General features: G+C 34.3%; 1 protein-coding gene across 1 annotated transcript in view; it reads left to right on the top strand.

Moving 5' to 3' along the window:
• DPYD (dihydropyrimidine dehydrogenase) overlaps positions 1-22,476 on the top strand; it is an 806,753-nt gene that overhangs the window by 452,596 nt on the left and 331,681 nt on the right. The window contains exon 14 of the mRNA XM_029948659.1: positions 21,827-21,991. Coding sequence (XP_029804519.1) covers positions 21,827-21,991 — 165 coding nt within the window. The remainder of the gene's footprint in view (positions 1-21,826; positions 21,992-22,476) is intronic.

The following is a 22,476-nucleotide window of genomic DNA, read 5'->3' on the forward strand; positions in this document are numbered from 1 at the left end:
TGTGCACAAAGTTAAGCATCAAAGATGCTAAAAATGTTTTTATGAAATTCAGTTCTGCCTTCTGCCCTACCTCTCACATGTTCTGTCCTTGTTCTTAAAAAGCAACTACTTTCAACTCTGACCATTTTTTAAGGTTTTTTAAAAAATCTATGCTTCTAAATAAGATACTTACATTGCAATTTTTTAAGCTATACTTTTCCCACTGACTTCCTGTTGTAGTTCTTCAAGATTTAGTTCTCAGTTATTAATGTTTATCTTACTATGTCTATGCAAATATTATTCATTTTTGATCCAAGAGATGTGCAATGATTATGTTTCCTTTGTATTACAATTTTTTAATGTGAAGTTAATAATGGCATGTTAAAAAAGTTTTTTTTATAAAACTATCATTATTTTTTAAATATATTTTACCTGATTTGTTACATATGTATAAGTGCTTTTTCCACACAAAGTTTCAAAAGCTCAGTCAGTTTTATTCTGTCTTCTGGAGACCAGTCTTTCCTCTTGTAATCTAGATTTAAATTTCTGAGTATTCAAATTGCTGTATGCTATTCTCTATTTCTGAGAGTTTCCTGAATCCCATTTCTTGTTTTCTTGTTTTGATCTCTAATTTTCCTAAAACAAAGCCTCTTGTTTCTTGTCAGAGAGTGTTTAGTAGGTATATTTTTTAGAATTTTTGAAGATTTTAAATTTCTAGCTTAAAAATAATTCCTCTTTAAAAATTTGAAGGCATGATTTCTTGCTTTCTAGCAATTACTGCTCCCATTGAGAAATGTTTTTCAGGCAGAAAGAAATAGAAGAAAAGCAGGAAGTTGCAATGTGATACCACAGAAGCAAAGCATTTTCAGAAATTCTGAGATTATTTTTCACTAGCTAGATGATGGTCTCCCATTGGTAGAAAAGAACTTAGAGAGGCAAGTCTTAAATTGGGCACATTGTCCCCTCAAAAATATCAATATTCTGTCAAAGAAATGGCTTTTGGGTAGGCAGTGAACAATGTTAGCTGATTTTGGTTTCACTATAATAATTTATATGGCTAATAATTTATTATTTGATAGGTAGGGTATTTTTAATTTTCTTTTGCTATTATAAGTAATGCTATACTTAGATTTGAAATAAATTCTTAGTAGTGAGATTGTAGTTCAAAGAATATATTTCTGTTGCCTAATTCTTTCAAGTTTTACAGCATAAAATTCACTAACTGTCCATGAAGTTCTCTATTTCCTCAAGCTTCTTTAAGACACAGTTTTATCATTGAAATAAGTCCTGATTTGATAGGTATATAATAGGATGCCACTTTATATTTACTCATTTTATTAGTAATGAGGTAAAATACTCTTTATTACTTCATTTTTTAAATTTTATGTGGAATTGTTATTTTGTCTTCTGTTTATTTGTATCTTTTGACCATTTTTTTCTATTAGAGAGCTCATCAGTTTGCTGATTTAAAACCTTTATAATCATACGTATTTAATTTACTCCTCCCAGGCAGAGTTTTCTTTGAATTTGTATGGATAGTCAGATTCACAATCACCATCAAATTTACTTAGCTCTGAAAAGGATCTGAGACGTGGCTGTGTAGCCCACACAGTAACAGCAAAGTGCAACTAATTTCAGTCTTTGATGCAGCATCTATATCCACAGTTCATTCTGCCCTGTGGACTTACATGAGTCCTAGAAAATATGCTGAACAGGTGAGAACTCAGTTTAGGGCTCAAGAATCCATTTAGGTGTTTTTGTTTTGTTTTGTTTTTACTTTGTTAGTCCGTGGCTCCTATCCTTTGATGTACCTGCATCACATCGATTACAGATTACTTAATGACCAAATTCAACAAGGTGCTGGCATCAAGTGAATAAAGCATATCTTCAGCAGGGCTCTTAATTATGTTGAATGGAATATACATTCTTTAAGTGACTGTTGCAAGGAGGATTTGATCAGAATCCAAATTTTTAGCTGTCTCTAAGGCTAGACCAGAGGTCAGCAAACTTAAGGTCCCCAGGCCAAATATGATCTCCTGCCTAGTTTGTAAATAAAGTTTTACTGGAGCACAGCCACATCCATTAGTTTATATTGTCTATGGTGGTCTTCATGGACAGTTGGAGAGTAGTTTTGACAATGACTGATTAGCCCACAAAAACTAAAATATTTACTAAACGGCTCTTAACAGAAAAATTTGCTGACCTCTGAGCTAGAACAAAGGCCAGAACTCAGCTGTTAATTCTTTTTTTTCCCCAATATATCAAGAATTTTAATCCATGCTAGCCATGTTGCAAATATTTTCCGAGTTTTTCATTTGCATTTTTCTAATTATAGGCTTTGGGAAGTATAGATATTTTGAATTTTTATTAAGCCTGGATCCCCCTTTCCTCCTTTCTCCCTTTCTAGCCTTCCTTCCTTCCACTCTCCCTTCGTCCCTTCTTTCCTTTCTTCCTTCCTTATTTCCTATTTATTTTCATTGCTTTTATACTTAGTTTCCCAATCATCCAGAGGTTATTTTGGTGTAAATATTTATCAGTTGTCTTAGGACAGTTGAAGACTCCTATTTTTCCATCAATTGAATGTTATAGTATAACTATACACCATTTCACACTCATGCCCACATACACTGTCTTCACTCATGCTCCATTGATCTTTCTGTTGCTTCTTGTGACAAAGCCATACTGTTTAAATTACTGATTTTTACTGTATGTGTTGTTTTTGTTAATATATATTATTGCCCTTTTCCTCTTTTCAGAACATAGTCTTAAGCTATTCTTGTTACTTTAAGTTTTGAGTCCTTTTTTCTAATTCCAAATCTATCATAAAAATCTTCAATAGAATTTTATTTTATTCATAATTTATAGAATTCTGTATATGAAAAAGATTGAAAATTTGTTATAATATTATACATATATCACTCAAATTAAATAAAAAATTAGAAAAGATATTCATAATAATAAAATCACATGTCTGTATACATTTCTATATTATATACCACGATGGCACTTTGTACCTAAATATGAATAATACATGTCTAATGTTTGTCATTTATTTTGATGTTATTTATTTAATTTGATTTGATTTGACTTTAAGTTCATTTATTTTTGAGAGAGAGAGTAACAGAGAGAGAGAGAGAGAGTGTGCATGCAAGTGGGATGTGGGGGGCTGACAGAGATGGAGAGAGAGGATCCCAAGCAGGCTCTGCACTGTCAGCACAGAGCCTGAAGTAGATGTTTGAACTTAGGAACTGTGAAATCATGACCTGAAACAAAGTCAGACACTTAACCAACTGAGTCACCCAGGCACTCCAATTGGTTATTTAAAATTTTAATGGGTAGTAACTGTACAGAGTAATTGCTCTGTAAGTTATTACTAAGTGAGTGAATAATAAGTATATTAAAATTTCTAAAATAAAATTAGTAGAAGTAATATTAATCTGTACATTGTTTTAGGAAGAGTTGACCCAATACATAAGCACTAATCAGAAAATGCTAAATTCCAAAAGTTATTAGAGATAGTCCCTGGAAATTTAAAATGTGAAATATGTATATCAGTACTCCTCATCCATATCTATTCTAAATATATCTTTGGTATGTTTTCATGCATTTAGGAAAACACTGAGAGTATATATAACTAGACGGACTGTATTAACATTTGTACTTCATTGTGTTAACATTCATATTTACTCAGAAAATGAAATGGTTATGTTTCCATTCTTTACCCAAAACTGCACTGTTCATCATTAGATTTCATTATAGCTTGGACTTTTTTATGTCAGTGATCCATGATCAATAATTCGTATCTGTTTAAACGTTCAGTTTCATTTTTTAAGTTTTATTGAGAATAATTGACAGACAAAAATTTGCAGACATTTAATATATACATCTTAATTGAATTTGGGCATCTGTATACACCCATTCTATCACCACAACCAAGATACTAAACATATTCTTTACTCTCAGAAATTCTTTGTGTTTTCTTGTGGATTTTTTTTGGTCAGAACACTTAACGTGAGATCTAGCCTCTTAACATATTTTGAAGTACATAATACCATATTATTATAACTGTAGGTAAAATTTGGTACTGCAGATCTCTAAATATACTTATCTTGCATAACAAAAACTTTATACCCATCACTAATAATCAAGGAAATGTGGATCAAAACCACCATTAAATATTACCTCATACCTGATAGGTTGACCATTATACAAGATGCATGCGTGCACACGCGTGCACACCCACCCACACACCCACACCCACACATAAACCCCATAAGTGTTGGTGAGGTTGTGGAGAAACTGGAACCCTTATATTCTCCTGGTGGAAATATAGAATGATGCAGCTACAAAGAGGAATATTATGGAGTTTTCTCAAAAATTAAAATAGAGCTACCATGGGATCCAACAATCCCACTTCTGGGTAGATATCCAAAAGAGCTGAAACAAAGATCTCACAGTTTGAAATGAGGATATCCACACCCCCGTGCTTATTGCAGCATTATTCACAATACTCAAGATATGGAACAACTCATATACCCATTGACAGATAAGTGGATAAAGAAAATGTGTTATATACATATAATAAAATATTATTCAGCCTTAAAAAAGAAGAAAGTCATGCCATTTGTGATAACATGGATGAACCTAGAGGACATTAAGCAAGTTATAGGAGGACAAATACTGCATAATTCCACTTATGTAAAGTGTCTAAAATGGTCGAGCTCATAGCAGGAGAATACAGAATGGTAGTTGCCAGGATCTGGGGAAGGGGAAAATGGAATTGGTTGTCAAAAATTCAGTATCTTAGTGATCTGGAGAATTTTTGTCCTATTTTCTTCTCCTCTTAAGGCTATTTGGGCTTATAAGATTTGGATGAGGGTTGGGGTTTGTCATAAAATTTCTAAACCCTGCCCTTAAAAAATAGAATTTTTATTGAAAATGGGACATCACACAGATACAAAATATGAGCTGGAAGGGGACTTACAGGATTATTTGCAGTTATCTCCCTGTTCCACCACTGTTAGTTCGTACCCTGGTTAACATGTATGTTGGTCTTGTTTTGGTTGCAACAACTTAAGTTGAAGTGAAAAATACAAGGGGATGCCCAACATATCCCAAAGACAAGAAAGCAGTTGCCTGAAGAAGAAAGTATAATAAAAAACTGAAACCATGCCTAAAATTATTGCCCCTGAATCAGTCTAACCCTGTTTGTATGGCTCCAAACCAAGTGGATGAAGAAGAGAAAATGCAATATTTGGAAGAGATGTGCTGCATAGACAGTCCAGTAGGTATCTACTACACTATTCTCAAATATTTTAGTTAAGAACTCTCTAGAGACAAGTAATTGCCTCTTTAAATAGCTTTGGATGTTAGAGAGTACAGAAATGTTTTTGAATAGTTTCTAATTATTGTGCAGGCTATCCCATCTTAGGGTGATTCAGAAAAAGTCTAAATTTGCTCTGAATGACAGTCCTTCAGATAAGTGATAAAAGTTTTTATCTCTTGCTTTACTTTATCCAAGCTAACTATGTTTATTTCTTTATTCTTTATGTGATATAATGCTAAATCTCTTAACCTTTACTCTTGTTGTTTTCCACTGAAAGTGTTCTCATTTGTCCAAAACTGGAGATAGTACTCTGAACAGCTCTGAAAAGGGTGGGAATCTGATTTACTACTAATATATACACTATATTTTTTGTGTAGCCCCCTTTCCAATTTTTGACCCATATTAAATTAAAAGCTACCTAGTATTTTATTAAGCTTTTCAGTTAATGAGCTGTGCCTTCTCTATCTTGTACATGTGTATTTGGAGTGTTAGACCCCAAATGTAATCACTTACTACATGTTACTAAATAACATCTGCCAGTCTTGCCCATCAACATCTTTTCGGAAGTTGATTCTATATTCTACACATTGGTCTTCCTCTCTGACTCTAGCATTTTTCTCTCTATTCTGAGATCTCTACCTTGGTTTTTATGATCTCCCTGTAAAGCACATTGAAGATAGAGGTAGTGCAACTTGTGATTTTTGAGGAAGCTTTACTGATCTCATTATACACATTTGCATCAGTGAAGGAAGCATCTCAGGCTTATTCAAAGGTTTTTAAAAAGATTATATGTGGCCTGGATCTTTTCCACATTGTAGCACTCACAATCTCTGGCTCAAGTCCTTTCCCTTTTCCAGAATAAGCAATGTGGTTTATCATCAGGAGAACTAACTCAGAAATCTTATAATCTATTGGGGGGGGGAGAATTGTATCACTAAGATGTGCAGATGCATCAAGTTAACACTAAGAGCCCCCACCCTCAAGATCAGTGTTCCCCCAATTTCTATATCCAGATGTACTACTCAGAGCCAAGCATAGCCTCCTGAACACCCAGCATCAATTTACCAATGGTAAGGTAGACATCCACATTATATTGCATGTATTAGAACTATAGGAAGGCAAATAATGCCAATGCGCAGAAAACCATGGAATTATAATAATTATTCTTTGAATTATTTGTATTGTGTCACATACTGTTCTAAGCACTTCATACGTGCCTGCTTTGAGCTTATCCAAGAGATGTTATCTCTTTCATAGTTTACCAACGAAGGAAATGAAGTAAAAAGGTTGTTATTTGTCTAGGTGGCCCAGCTAATATGATTAAATAATTACATGTGAACTCAAGTAGTTTGGCTTTATTCTTTTGTTTTAAGTCTAGTAGTTTGTTTGTTTGTTTACTTATTTATTTAACTAATTTCTGCACCCAACGTGGGGCTCTACTCACTACCCTGAAATCAGCAGTTGCATGCTCCTCTGACTGAGCCAGCCAAGTGCTCCTATTCTTTGTAATTAATACACCTTGATGCCTCTTTATATCAGGAAAAGTTTCCAAAAATGTAGATGAAATGGATGAAGTAGGTTTGGAGTAATCAGTATTGTCTATGTCTCCTAAACTGGTCTCTTAGTCCATTAAAGTACTTTATTCTAATTCCCCTCAACACCATCAGCACATTCAATAAATATGACCTCTCTGTGTCGATATTCAGGTCTATATATACATAGCCATCCATCAATTATTTGTGAAAATGATGAGCATGACCTGGCTGGGGGTAGAACCCTTTTGTTTAATATTAGAAATCCTTTTCCATGTGAATCAGCAGTTATTTAAGGACTTATTCTGGCTGGTATCCTCTATCTTATCTAGGGTTAAGATAGCAGTCATGCTTCCCATGCTTATTATGGTTCAGGAACTTGGATCTTCCACATTTCTCTCTATATTAGGTTTGTAACCACTTTTCAAAAATAAGATTTTGAAATTACTCCCATTATAAAATTGAGCTAAGATATTGTAATTAAATTATAAGATCCTAATATAGTGCTATAGTTAGTATCTCCAGTCTGTTATGAACCTTCAGTACAATTTAATTTTGTTATAGAAACAAACTTATCAATATGCTAATGAATAAATTTCAAAATTCTCTTCTCTATAGCTTGTATTAAACAGCAGTGCTTGTAATTATCATTTTATTTTCACTACTATAAAATCAGTAATAATACCTTTTTTTTTTTTACATCAACCACAGCCAAAAAGCTTAGTGAGAAAATAGTGGCATTTTATTTATCTGTCCTTTGTCTTTTCAATTTTATCTTCCCCTAGGGCTATTTTAGCAGACAAGTTGTACTTCTGTAAGCCTGCAGTGTATAAATTACTAATTCTTTAGCCTTTGGTAATCAGAACCATGAGGTTTTATTACATTTAAATTTATCACATAAAAGGCTTCTGGAGATCTATGATGTTTGTGTAACCCTCACCTAAACTTGAAAATAATTTTATATAGTGCTATGAAACATTGCAGATATTAACAGAACATTTTCTTTCTAATGAGGTTGATATAGTAGAAGGCAATTCACTTATACCATTTTCACAAAAACAATTTCTACTGATAAACAGTAGAATTTGACTATCCTCAGAGTCAGTCATTCTATCCTCTCTGACTATCCACAGAGGGCCACAAGGACCATGGAACCAGCCTTGACTAATTTTGGAGATTCTGAAAACTTGTCAGAAAATACCATTCTTTTTAAAAAATATTTTGAGCTGTCTTCCTCTATTAGTTTTATTTGTCATTAGTTGTAGTATATTGCCCAGCTGCTTATTTTTTATTGTTACTTCTCGTCAAGCAGCTTAAATGTTTTAAACCCTACTAAACCTTAAGAAACATGACTATTCATGTTTCACCCTTGAAGCCTGGTAAAACAATCGGTATGGTACTTTACCTCATCCTCTGTGGTCACCCTTAGCTTTCCTCTTTAATCTGTCCCTACACACTTGGGACAGGGGTCTATGAATATAGTCCACTGGCCAAATCTGGCCCCTGGCCTGTTTTCGAACAGCCTATGAGCTAACAATGAGTTATCCTTTTTTTAAATGGTTGTAAAAAAAATCAAAAGAATAATATATATGGCTTGTGAAAGTTATATGAAATTCATATACGTAGCAATAAGAAATAAACAGCTATTTGATACACTAACCTATGAAACTCAAATTTTAATAAATAAATTTTCATTGGAACATAGACATTCTTATTTGTTACATTTTGATATGACTGCTGTCTTGTAACAGTGGCAGAGTTCAGTCGTTGAGTGATAAGAGATCATATTTCCTGAAAACTCTAAAATATTCACTACCTGTTTATAGTAGAAGTTTAATTTTACTGACCTATGCTCTAGACAAAATTCCTTATCTTCTTATATTAGAATTTTAGTTTCCTCTATGGATAGATACATCTTCTTTTTGCACTCCAGACATATCCTTTCTCTCTTCTTTTAAAAAATATTTATTTATGAGAAAGTATGCAGTCACATGTGGTTGTGTATGCACATGCGTGCACGCGCTGCGCACCCCCCCCCACACATGTGAGTTGGGGAAGGGTAGAGAGTGAGGGAGAGAGAAAATTCCAAGGAGGTTCCACTTTCATTGCAGAGTCTGATCTCACAGACCATGAGACCATGACCTGAGCTGACAGAAAGAGTGGGATGCTTGACATACTGAGCCTCCCAGACCTCTCAGGAGACGGATCATTTTAAATAACCTCCTGTCCAGAGGTCTCTAAAGCACTAGGATAGGATAAGACTATGTGAAAATATCTATTAATGTTATGCTTATCTCTTTTTTCTGACTTTTTTTGGTTAATGTTTTATTTAGAGATGCATGGTCAAAGGTTGCTTTTATTGATGGATGATACATGATCAAAAAATTCTGGAGATCACTGTCTCATATATATGTCATAATCTGTTTTCTATAAAATATAAATGTGCGGGGCACCTGGGTGGCTCAGTCGGTTAAGCGTCCGGCTTTGGCTCAGGTCATGATCTCATGGTTTGTGGGTTCGAGCCCTGCGTCAGGCTCTGGGCTGTCAGCTCAGAGCCTGGAGCCTGCTTCAGATTCTGTGTCTCCCTCTCTCTCTCTCTCTCTGATCCTCCCCTGTTCGTGCTGTCTCTCTCTGTCTCTCAAAAATAAATAAAAAACAGAAAAAAAATAAAATAAAATAAAACATAAATGTGCTACAGGATATTAATTGGTAATTCAGCAGGTCTGTGAGAAAATGGGTTATAGATAGGTAGGTTTAGTCCTGGTTGTCTCTAGGCCTTTAATATGCTTAGGTACTCTATGCATCACCAAGGGATTGGTTTCCCAAGGTGATCTGGTCACAGAATTCCTCATTCATCCCCAAATATCTCAGTAAATATTCTTGGAAAGTGTTCTCTCATTCCATTGGACGTTTAAGAAGGTTAACGTCCATTGTATATGTGGAAGCACAGATGAGAATTGTAGAGCACTTTATGGATAAAAGCTGTCATTTGTAGATGTTTTTATCAATCTTGACATCCAGACAAGAATTTAAGTGACTCAATTAATTGCTACTTAAAAGTATTTATTGTTGTCATTACTGCTATTTAATTAATTACTTTTGAATCCAGTTAAAATCAGAATGTGATTACATCCCACAGGAAAATTGACCACTGCATTGTTTCTTCTCACCACCTAGTGATCTCCAAGGCTACTTTAGGTAGTTAGTGATTAGAATCTCAGATCAGTATTTTAAGCAAACGATCAGATTTGATTGTAAGATCTCTACTAACATCCGGTTTATTTTTAGGTTAACCTCTAAGAATAGTTATTTTTAGGGTTAGAGCCAGCATTTCCATCTGCCCACTTCCTTTTTTTCTTAGATTTTGATTATACCATTTTCAGATTTAATAACTATCATGAGTAAAATAACTGATTAAATAATTTAAATGGCAGAATTCTACATTTCTTTCTCTTTTCTGAAGGATGAGTAGATAAGAAACTGTACTATCTCTGAAGACTAGGCTTGAATCAACTGACAAATCTACTTACAGGGGAGGAAAAAGTGTTTCCCACCCCTCTTTGGGTCCCTGGCTGGGTCTGAAAACTAAACTGACAAAGACAGATTAAGAGGAAAAAATATATACACATTATATTGAATTTTTACATGTACATGGGAGTCTTCACAAGAGAATAAAGAAACAAAATTACCAGAGCAGGAAGCTGTTAACACCTTTTAGATGAAGAAACAATAAAGTTTATGAAGAAATAACAGGACAGAGGAGTTTGGGTTGGGGGTAGAGAGTGATGAAGGAGTAACTAGGAAGATAAGGATGAGTTTAACAAGGGTTGTCTGTAGACTTCTTGGCCCTAAACTCCGCGTCTCTGGTGATAAGACTGTCTTTCGGCCTCCTGCAGAGAGAGGGTCTTTCACAGGGAAGTTTTAAGACCTGTGTCAGAGAATTAGGGCCAGCAGTGTGAAGTCAGAGTGATTTTCTTCTGCCACCTTTTTAAAACTCCTTCAGTTTAAGATCTTTAATGTGCCAAGATGCTGTATTTGGGGGTGGCATGTCCTCTGAACCACATCAATGCATAGACTTTGCCATTTAATTTTCTTTTCTAACATAAAGCCTAAAAGGTGGTCCTGATAAGTAAAATTGAGTCCTGTTACGAATAACGCATTCTAAAGTCCAGAATTCTCAGAGTTTCTTTGTCTGGTTATTCATTATTGTTTTGCTTTGATTCTAATGTGTAAAATCCTTCCCTAGGAAGCCATACCGATCATCTTTTAGGTGATCCCTATGAAACTTTAGGTGATCCCCTAGTTTCCCTATGAAACTAAAAAGAAAAAAAAAAACTTGAAAAAACTTTGGAAAACACAGGAAGTTTTTCAAATGTCCTTCAGTTTACTTGTTTGCATCTTCTCTAAAGAGACTGGTGCAAAGCAGTTTGGAGTTTACAATAGCTTTGAAAGCATTTATTGTTCCAAGGCTAATTTTAACCTGTAATAAAGATTGCTTCTTTTATTCAGTTGAATGTGATATCCAGTAATTGTTTGTCAAGGCTAAGTGCTATAGGACATAATACATTCTTTAAATGGTGTTTTGTAATTATAATACAAGCATCTTTATGGCCTAATATATAAAAGAATGCTATTGGGGAAAGGTGTTAGAATTATGAGAAAGCCATCTTAAAACTTTATTATTTCAAGTATTAAATCTCATGGCTGCTTAACTTACATTTAGGGGAATTTGACTTGTGTATTTGCTCAAATGAATGATTTTTTATAACTGGATGTTTTTGGAGATCTCGGCAGAAATAAACTTTATATTATTTCTTCCTCATACTGCATTTTCCCATTTTAGTCAGTAGAATATTGGTGAGGAGGATTACCTAAAATAGCCAAAGCATGTGTGCTATTACCTGAAGTGATTTTTAATGAGTTCAAGATTACCCCTAAATCATCAATTTGTGTCCTAGGTGAAAAAGGGTTTAAATAGTAACACATCCAATCTGAAATATTTCCAGTTTGTGTGTTTTACAGATAAATAACATTTTGTTATCCTAAAGAGTATTGCCTAAAAGTGGTATAAAGGATCATGTCATACAATCTCATCATTTTGTTGGAAGAATGACCAGAAGGAGTACTCTTTCTAAGACATCATTCAGGGCCATTTATAGACACAGGAGGTAATGCTGAGGCAGAACTTGCCAATCTGAGAGTCTTAATAGCCAGCTTCTTCTAGAATAATACCATCATCCGGTGTGCATCCTGTCTGTTTTATTTTCACAGAAAATATAGCATGCATACAAAAGCATGTATATAATTTAGATATACATTTTAAGAAATAATAAAATGAACACCTTTTTTCACATTTCACACTGAAAGAGAAATGGAAGATATTCCTGTAACTTTGACTCTGTGTACCCGCTACTCAAATACGTCTCTCTCTTTCTTCCCTCTAGAGGAAACACCTTAGATTTTGTCATTATCATTTTCTTCCTTTTGTATATGCTTTACCACATATGTATGTCTGAACAGCGTGCTGTTTAGTTTTGCCTGTTTCTCTATTTCATTAATAAAATCATACAATTTATGTTTTTGTGCAACTTGCTTTATTCTTGTTATTGTTCAATATTTTGTTTTTAACATCCATCCCAGCCCAATTAGCATTAGCTCATTCATTTCCTCTGCTGTTTACCATTTGCTCATTGCTTCGTTTGTTAAAAAAGTCATTATTTCACCCTTATCCTTGAGTTATAAATTTGAAGTTATGCAATTCTCAGTTAACATTCCTTCTTGATAGAAAATATTTTACTCTCTTCTGACGAACATTGACTCTGCCAGGAAGTTCACTGTCAATCTGCTTTTCTTTGTAGGGACTCTTCATTTTTCTGTGGATTCTTTTTAAATCTTCTCTTTCTTTTTGGTGTTTTATTTACTACAAGTGGGCAGTTAAAAAATAAATAATAACTTTCCTTGAGTTTGTTGTTGTTCCTAAATTTGAAGACTGGTGTCCCTCATTGATTCTGTTAATCTTTAATAATATCTTTTGAACTGTTGCCTCTCTCAAGACTCCTCATTATTTTCTTGGGAGCACCACTTAGACTTCTTTCATTCTTACTCATTTTTATGCCTCTCAACCTCTGAAACATGTTTTGCATCCCATTTGTCTTTGCTTCCTTTCAGGTATTCTTCTCGTATATATCAACCTGACTAATTCACTTCAGCTATGTCTAATCTCATTTACTCCAAACTCTTAAAGTTTCGTTTTCCCAGTTTGTAGTATTAAATATATATATATTTAAATTTCTAGATTCTTTTGCTTATATTTTAAAATGTTCATGCTAAGTATTGAGTTTCTTATTTCCTCTTTTATTTTCAAATATAATAAGCATTTCTATTCTAAATTTGATCATCTCAGTATCTATATTCTCTTGTGGGTCTGATTTGTAGCTTTTTCTCCCTCCTGACTCTCACTTCCAATTTTGTTTTTCTCATTTGCTTAGCAGAATTATTCTGTTATGAGTTCACTTTCCATGGAAATTAATTTTTGGGAATTTTTTGATACCTGGTGTAAAAATCCCTCCAGACAGAGTTGGAGACTGCGTCTCCTAGTTATCTGTGGACACCATGACCAGGGGTCACCTTTAAACCAAATTTTCAACTTGGAAGTTTTGTAGCCCACACAAGTTTGGAATCCTAAGGGAGATTTATTTTCTTTTTCATCCATAATTAAGGCTAAGATGGACATTTACATCACCATTGCCTTCTGGTTGTTTTCTAGTTCACAAATTGAGAGCATTGCTTTTTGTTTGTCTTTTCTTATGGCTAAGCCCTGACTTTTTCTTTCTCTAAGGTGTGTCTAAGCCATTAGAAATCTGTAGGCCATCAGGGACCAGCAGAAACCTTGAGAACAGACACCCTGCAAGCGGTTTGTCCTTAGGAATCTCTGCTTTGTTGTCATTTTTGATCCCTGAGAAATTTTATTTTGACACAAATTCAGTTGTGCATGTTTTTTTTTAAATTTCCCTGTTGAGTGTTTTAAAATCTGCTATAATATAAGAGTTTCCTCTTAATATCTTGTTAACCTTACTGCAGAAATGGAAAACTCCTATCTAATTCTTTAGATGCTTCCTTCCTTAAATGATGGTCATTTCATTTATAGTGGCTTCTACAGTAAAACCAGAGGATTTACACAGTTTTATAAAAAGTAAAGTTTCTTTTAAAAATATTTATCATTTTCAATGAAAATTCTGCTTTAATACTTGGAGATGATTAATAATTATTAAAACTGACTCATGCTTATACCTTCACAGCTGCTGTTCTGGGCCTTAAAAGATTTCTTCAAAGCATATCACATGATCATCTTATAAGCAGGCCAGCAGAAATTTCTAAGTTAATTACAGTTTGGCAGAGTGTATCCAAAACCTCTTATCTGAACAGTGAACCCAATAATTTAATCAGTCTGTCTGTTGATTAATCACGTTCTAATCCATCTGATATCAGCTCTGAAAAAGCTCTTCATCTGTTCTTATAAAACTTATCTCTGTGAATGCACAGCTGCTGTGAGCTATTGGTATTAATAACTTGAATAGGAGACGGAACACAATGGATTCTCAAAGCCTGCAGAAAAGTTTGAACTCCTTAAAACAGTCATTCAGGACTCTCTAATCTGACCCAACTCTATAATCTTCCCATCCTCATTTCCTGTTGCTTTCTCAACTTCAGCCCATATACTAGTTTAAGGTCAGGTGCCTGAACTCTTCTGTTTTGACTGTTTCTGAAGCTGATATTGATGAATGAATAAATATACATTTATAAAATACCACACCGGTTATGTTCTATAATATTTCATTTAAAATCCTACAACCTCTCTGTCATATAGTGAAGCATGTAGTGAAGCCAGTTTGACAGGTTAGCAAGTCAAAGGGCAAAACATTACTTTTTGGTGTCCTGTTTACAAAGTTATAAGCTGTTTGAAAATGGGCAAAAGGAAAGACAAAAGGCTACACAAGTCTGTGACTGAATATTTTACTAGTATGACATAAATAAAATTCAAAAAGTTAATTTCCATTCTTGTGCAGTGTGAGATACCAAATCCTCAAGATGTTTGACACTGTCTAAGGTTGGGGATGTTTGATCCAAAGCGAGCACTAGAGAGTATGTGCGTAAAATTCCTTTCCTTACACAGAGTAGACATTCAGTATATTCAGTTTCTATTCCTTGTTTCCCTCTTTTAGCCTCATCAGGTTGTAAATTGTTTCCCTGTTCATTCTGGAACAAATGTGTTGCTTGTTTTTTCTTTCACTTCTACTCTCTTACCCTTCTTACATAGGCTTTCCATTGAATCAATTCAGTCCAACTGCAAGACTGAGATTGCGTCCTCCCCAGCTCTCTGTGTTGACTGTCTTCGGCACAGCAACACACTGGAGTCACAGAATTCTTGATGCAACCTAAAATATGGGAGAATTTTAAAGAGTTCTTACAACTTTGATCTTGCAAGGTTTGGGGCCACAGGAATAGGAAATGGACTGTTATGGTCTATTAAAGTCTGTGGAAAGTTTCATTTCATTACATGATAATAATTGTGTCCGTTTTGTATTCGACTTCCTAATTAATAACTATACTTTATCAGTGTACATATGATATTTTCTTCTAAGCCTTCTAAGGTGAACCTGGCAGAGACTAGTCCTGTGTAGTAGATTTTTTAAGGCTTCTTTAAAACTACTTGCCTAGCTCTCAATTACTCCATTTTTGTTTATATGACCATACATATGAATCTTGGACCGGAGAGATGACAAGATTTGAATATGACTATACCTATACCTTATAACTTGGAACCTGTCAGGGGCCTATGGTTCTATCATATAAATTGTAACAGAGGAAGCCATCTATAAAGAGGGAAGGATTAAGTATGCGAGTAGAAGCAGAGAGGAAAGACAGAGAAGCATTTCAAAATGCACTTTCTTCCTTCCTGTTATGGGACTTTTTTACTTTTCCTTAAAGTTTATGCCACATCCTCACTTTTCTAAAAAAAATCTAACATTTAAATTGATTTGTTTTTGTTTCAACTAAAATTAGTGCTGTTTAGTATCACCTGCATCAAATGTTAAATTATCACGAATATTATTCATATCACCCAAATGCACCTAAATTCTAGATTCATCTCTAATGCTCACTAGAGCTGGGCAGCAATGGACAAGTTCTCTGATAATTTATGTTGTATTTGTCAATAGCATTGTTATTCTTGTTCACTATGCTTTCCATGTGGATAGACAGATTTAAAGTCCTGATGATAAATGGGTAAATTTTGTCACAATTTCAGGGTTTTGAGTGCTATCTTTATATAAGACATGAGGATGGAGAATTGATGTATTAAGAACAAAATTTTCATCCTAGCCATTTCACCCCTCCAAAACAACCAAGAACAGATTATTCTGACCATTATAACATTTATTTTCAGGAGTGATCAAATATTAATATACTTAGTTCATGAAGAAAATAAAATGTTAGGTACTTCTTTTATAATAGTGGAGTTGCACTGGAAACTGGGCCACTGTTGAATTTTATTTTACTTTTTGCTATTCCCAAGGTAGCAGTATGCCAGATTTATAATGACAGAATCATATTATGTAACAGGATATTTGTTGTTAGATTTATTGGCAAAGTGATTCTCCACCATTATGGAATACTGTATAGATAAAGCCCCTCATACAGAAAGTCATATATTTTAGAAGACAATTGGTCATGCAGTGCACTTAATTTTAAAATTCTGGCGATGAAAACTAATTAATTAAAAAAATGGTTTGACATGAAAGCAGTTTACAGCAGAATTTGGGGGATTAAGGAAGGAATGACTAAGATTTAAATTACAGGTTTTCAGGTAAACCAATGAAACTTTCTCTGTAGTTTATAACAATATGCACTATGATACCACAAAGCACATTAAATAGGATTCTCACTTTACCATGTGTTTCTGCAGTTCAGAAGTGAAACTTCTTTAAAATTATGTATCAGTAATACTTCTAGAAAGTCATCGTTGCCCCACCATCCCAATTTCTCCCCCAGCAGCTACCCACTGTAAGAGATAACCACTCCCCTGAATTATTTTAATAATTCTCTTATATTTGGTCACATAAGTATGTTTCACTAACTAGTATGTTATGTTGTTCTGTTTGTTTTAGGTATCATATTCTATATATTTTTACACAGCTTGCTTTTCTCACTCAACATATTTCTAAATTAATCTGTTGTGGTATAGTAGCTGTAGGTCACTCAGAAATTTTGTTTTTCATTTTTATTCAACTTTTTTAGACCCTGTTTCTTTTCCTAGCCTCTTAACAAGCCATCTCTGCAAAGTTTCTTTTTCTGTTCATTGAGGCCATTGTGACTATCCTGATCCAGTGGTAACCATGGAAACACTATAGTTTTTTTTTTCTTTAGGATAAGAGAGGTCAAGTAAATGAACTTAAACAAGCAAATATAATCAGCCTGTTTATCATTTAAATCTCTTTACTAATGCTGAAAAATCACCAGCATCACTTCAAATGTTAAGGGGTCACAAACGTTCAATTGTATAATGGTAGTTACAATATTAACACAAAGCAGAGATATCACCTAACATTTCCTTACCTATAAACATCAATTTTTAAAAATCAGCATATTGTTAATGCACTGAAGATTAGAACTATGGTAATTCATCTTCTTTGTTATAGAGAATGAGCTCATTTGTTCTAAATATTCTGAATATGTTTGTTATATTAATTCCCTTAAGCAATGCTAATATAATTTAGCTATTAAATATTAAAGTAAAATATTATCTTATAAAATCATACTCAAATTCTAGTATTCCCAGGTCAAAAGCTTTAGTAAGTTATTGCCCAGTTATTGAAGTTCTAACTCTATAATCATATACCAAGGATAATTGGTTGTATCCAAGTTTTTCATTCACCTTTCACTTAATTTAACAATTAAAGAAGAAGTCTTAAGTTAGTGGTGAAGGGTTTGTTTTTTGTTTTTTGGGTTTTTTTTTTTTTTACAAAGTATAGCAAATGTGAATGAATTTGGGAAAGAAAACCTAGAATAAAACTTCTATTACCGATTAGTCACTGGGTGATGATCTTGGAATCTCAGCACTTTCGTTGACTTTGGAATACACTGAATTTTTAAATTGCTACAGTGGCGACAGTTGACTCACTGATAGTTGACAAGGTTTACACATTAGGCATGTGTAATTTGGGTGAATGTTAAGGATTTTTTTTCTTGGCTTGAGTTAAAGAAAGAAAACTGACCTGTTCAGAGAAACACAGCCTATCATAAATCAACATAAAGGAATTAGCAACCCCGATTATGAAGTAGATAAAATTTCCCTTTGATTTGCTTGCACTTGCTGTTTGATCTTGATTAAAGAGATCATTGATAATTCTCCCCTGATATATTTAGAGTTTAATACCAGATTATAGAAGAGAAAAATAAAACACCCTCAACATTAAAAAAAAATTTAACTCCCAGTACTAAAAAGAAAAATCTCTAACATCAGAACTTTAGGTTTTAAGTTACCACTGAAGTGGGCCATTTTAAGAAAGGAGCATTTGCTTGACTGTCCTCCATTTATTTTTTTTATTAAAAATATTTTTTAAATGTTTGTTCTTTAGAGAGTGAGAGAGATTGAATGGGAGTGGGGCAGAGAGAGAGGGAGACACATTTTCTGAAGCAGGTTCCAGGCTCCAAGCTGTTAGCACAGAGTCAGACGCTGGGCTCACACTCACCGACCATGAGACATGACCTGAGCCAAATTCGGATGTTTAAGTAACTAAGCCACCCAGGTGTCCCTGACTATCCTCCACTTAAATCTTGTCAATTTACTGATTCATTTGGCCACTGTGGGTTGTTGGCCTAATTGTTATTAGGGGGCTTACTATAAAATAGTATATGGCTTAGAATTACTGGACCATTGAGGTTTTCCTTACTCAGATTGGGTGGAGTTCTTCTATGCTGTGTCTTTTTTATTTTATGATATTAAAAAAAAAAAAAGCCTAAACATACTATAAAGAGATGGGCCCAGCCTAGGGCACAGACACAGAAGCAACTATATAGTTGCTTAAGATCCTAATAGGCTCATCAGCAAAAAATCCTCTAGGTAGCCATGGGCCGGGTTAAGAATTCACATCCACCTGACCCAGAAAAGCCTTAGGGTCAGATTGTATCTGAATAAAGCCATGTATTTAGATCCTAAAGGTCAGATAAACCCAGCAAGTTAGAGCCAACAATCAGGGAGATCATAAAAGCTACTGTGTGAGAAAGGTCAAGCATGCTTCCTGTCACTGAGGTTCTGCAGTAGGCAGAGATGGGGAGAGATGGGCAGTCTGTGTCAAGTCCATGATTACCAGGATCTAGCTGTAGCTGGGGGGTAGGGAGTTGTATTCAGGGGTCACTGAAGTATCAGAGGAAGCAAGGAAAGTCCCCATTCTAGAGTAACAGACTAGTAGGAAAGGATCTAAAACAAAGAACCAGTATCCAAAATTTGAATATAATGTCTCTTCAGTAACAAAATAAGGCTAGGAATAAATCCTGTATAGTTTCCCTGCCTCAGGACAAGACCTAGTGGCTAGGGTTTTGATTTAGGCTTCTTGAAAAAACATTATTTGAGCAGCTACTAAAGGCCAGGCTAGAAGCTGGGCATGTGTTCCTTTTCCAATCCTTATACTCTAGTGGAAGGTGCAGGCAAGAATATAATTACAGTACAGGATGTTAAAAATGCCAATTGGGGGGCGCCTGGGTGGCTGAGTCAGTTAAGCATCAGGTCAGCTCAGGTCATGATGTCACAGTTCATGAGTTCACGTTCTGCATCAGGCTCTGTGCTGACAGCTCAGAGCCTGGGGCCTGCTTCGAATTCTGTGTTTCCCTCTCTCTCTGCCCTCCCTCTGTCTATGTCTCTCAAAAATAAATAAACAACCAATTGGGGAATGATATATTGCTATGGTGGCATAAGTCAGAGCAGTTTATTAAGACTTGATGATGTTGGAGATATGGAAAGGTTTCTCAAAGGGACTGAAATCTAAATTAAGACCTGAAGATTGGATAGGAACAGGGATGCTGCTAACATTTATCAGTTTTATTGAATAAGCAGGAGGTGCCATTAAATTATAAAGTGGTCCTTTAAATAGGTGTCCCTGCATTTGTGGAACTATTCAGTGCCAGGGACATGAGTTGGTGAACTGAGTAAGGACTTTATTCACTTCCTTGGCCAAGTTCTTCTCTACAGAGCAAAACATGTGGCCTAGATTGGATTTATCTAGGTGAAAGACTTTTAGACTAGGGAGTAGAGCAGAGGAAATGAAGACTTCAAGGCTTAAAATATATGACTCTTGAAAGTTGGAATAAAGAAGAAAATGAGCCTTATTTGATGAAAACATTCCTAGCATTGTCTTCTCAGACCATGGCAGCACATGAGTGCCTAGCTGGGTAAGCTGCACAGAAGCTACCTGCAGGGATGTAGGGCATACATTTAAGCCTTTGCCAAGACAGAAATTTGACCCATTAAACCTGATCTCCCAGGAGTGACTTTACTTGTCATTTTACCCATTAGAAGATTGTGGAACACTGTTTCACAATGGCAAATCAAAGTAAGGCTGGTGGTGTTGCCCATTATTACAAAAGGAGTGGAATGGCTTAATTAGTAAAACATTAACTGGCAGGATTCCTATAAGTAAAAATGTACATATTTAAGGAGGCTTATTGTAACATTTATACCATTTATTTTATAATATACTAATTCAAATGTAAAAGTGAATGTAAATTACCAGACATTAACATGCAATGTGAAGAAAAGTCCTTTTATCCTCTGCAACTGTAGCATTTGGCAGATTCAGGAATAAATAATCTTTTGTGGCAAGGGTATGCCTTATCAAACATATGCAGATCAGCACTAATTAATGCTAATTAAGGTTTCCTGTCTATCTAGTTGGAAAAACGTCCAAATGTTATGAAATCCAGTTAGTATGCCTATTACGCTAATTGTTTTATATGGGGTGGTTCTTAATTAAAATATGTAAATTGACCTTAATTGCTATATACTAATGGGGGTTCATGTTATCTCACTAAAAGTGACAAGATGGTGAGGAGGGGTACTTAAATGACTAATTCTGATAAATCCTTAACTAAATGACCTTTACTCAAAATTAATTTTAATTGGAAGTTGGCTAAAGAAACATTTTTCTTCTTTGTTTCTTTTTAGTTTTTAGTAATGTAAGACTGTTACTCTTCTTTGTTAATACAGCTTTAGAAGCAGTTGTGCATTGTTAATTACACTTAACAAGCGAGTTAATTTGACTGTTTACTGTTTATAGTTATCAGGAAGTTATTGATATCCTCATTTCAGTCTTGGAAGAAGTGATTTCTCATTGAATGTGAATTTATAGTTAGAATTCTATAGGTAGGTTGACCCACTTAGTTTGTCAGAGTATGTGTTAAAGTTTGATGAGTCAGTAGTACTAATATGTATTCCCTGGCTGATTTACAGTGGAATTACTTTTTAAGAAAAATAGTGTTTTTTTTTCTTTACAAAAACATTAGCTTTTATTGGAATTAAAATCTCATTGAAGGTATTTGGATTAACTAGACTGAAATGATATTCTTCCATTTTACTTATCAGGTTTTTATTATTTAATTGCAAACAAATTAAAATATGTATGCCCCAAACCAGTATAAATGAATTTACACACACACACACACACACACACACACACACACACACATATATATTTTTTAGGATGCTAACCTTACAATTACGAGAAGCAATTTAAAGAAAGCTAACAAATACTTTATTTTGCTCTTATGTGTAGAAGTAGTTTATATTCACATGTAACTTAAAATATATTTCTAAAATTCTTCTCTAAAAATGTGAGAAAGGACTTGGTAAAATATTGTCATATAGAAAGGATCATCGAATAAAGATTGTAGTTTTTCTTGGTCAAAAGGAGACCCAATATCTTTACTCTTTTAACAGGACATCGTGACAAATGTTTCGCCTAGAATCATCCGGGGGACTACCTCTGGCCCCATGTATGGCCCTGGACAAAGCTCCTTCCTGAATATTGAACTCATCAGTGAAAAAACGGCTGCATATTGGTGTCAAAGTGTCACCGAACTAAAAGCTGACTTTCCAGACAATGTAAGTGTGATTTAACGTCTAAAACAAAAGAATTGGCATAAGTTGGTGAATGTTTATTTAAACATCCAATTCGTAGGCTTATAAATATTAATGTGTATAATATATTTTATTAAAGAATCTGCCAGTTGCTTTGCTGATGCATAGAAAGATAAAAAAGAAAGAAAAGCTCAAGAACTCATAAAAATCCGTACAATGTGAGGCTTTGTTATAAATGGGTGCCATGCAGATAGAAGAAGTATCTACATAAGCAGGAGGAAGAGAAATGAAATACTCATTTTATTGAGTTGGTTTTCACTATATGTGGCTAGTATTTATGAAGGTGATGACCTTAGGAAGAAATTGCAGGCTATAAATCATTTTAAATATAAACCTGAGGCAGAAGCAGAATATCTTCTTATATAGCTTATTTATACTTTTTTAGTGGGAAATAATTTACCAAATAATTTTAATACCTTTATACTAAATGAGTCACTACCTTTTATAAA

The sequence above is a fragment of the Suricata suricatta genome, chromosome 8 (assembly GCF_006229205.1).
Source record: "Suricata suricatta isolate VVHF042 chromosome 8, meerkat_22Aug2017_6uvM2_HiC, whole genome shotgun sequence".
Classification (NCBI taxonomy): domain Eukaryota; kingdom Metazoa; phylum Chordata; class Mammalia; order Carnivora; family Herpestidae; genus Suricata; species Suricata suricatta.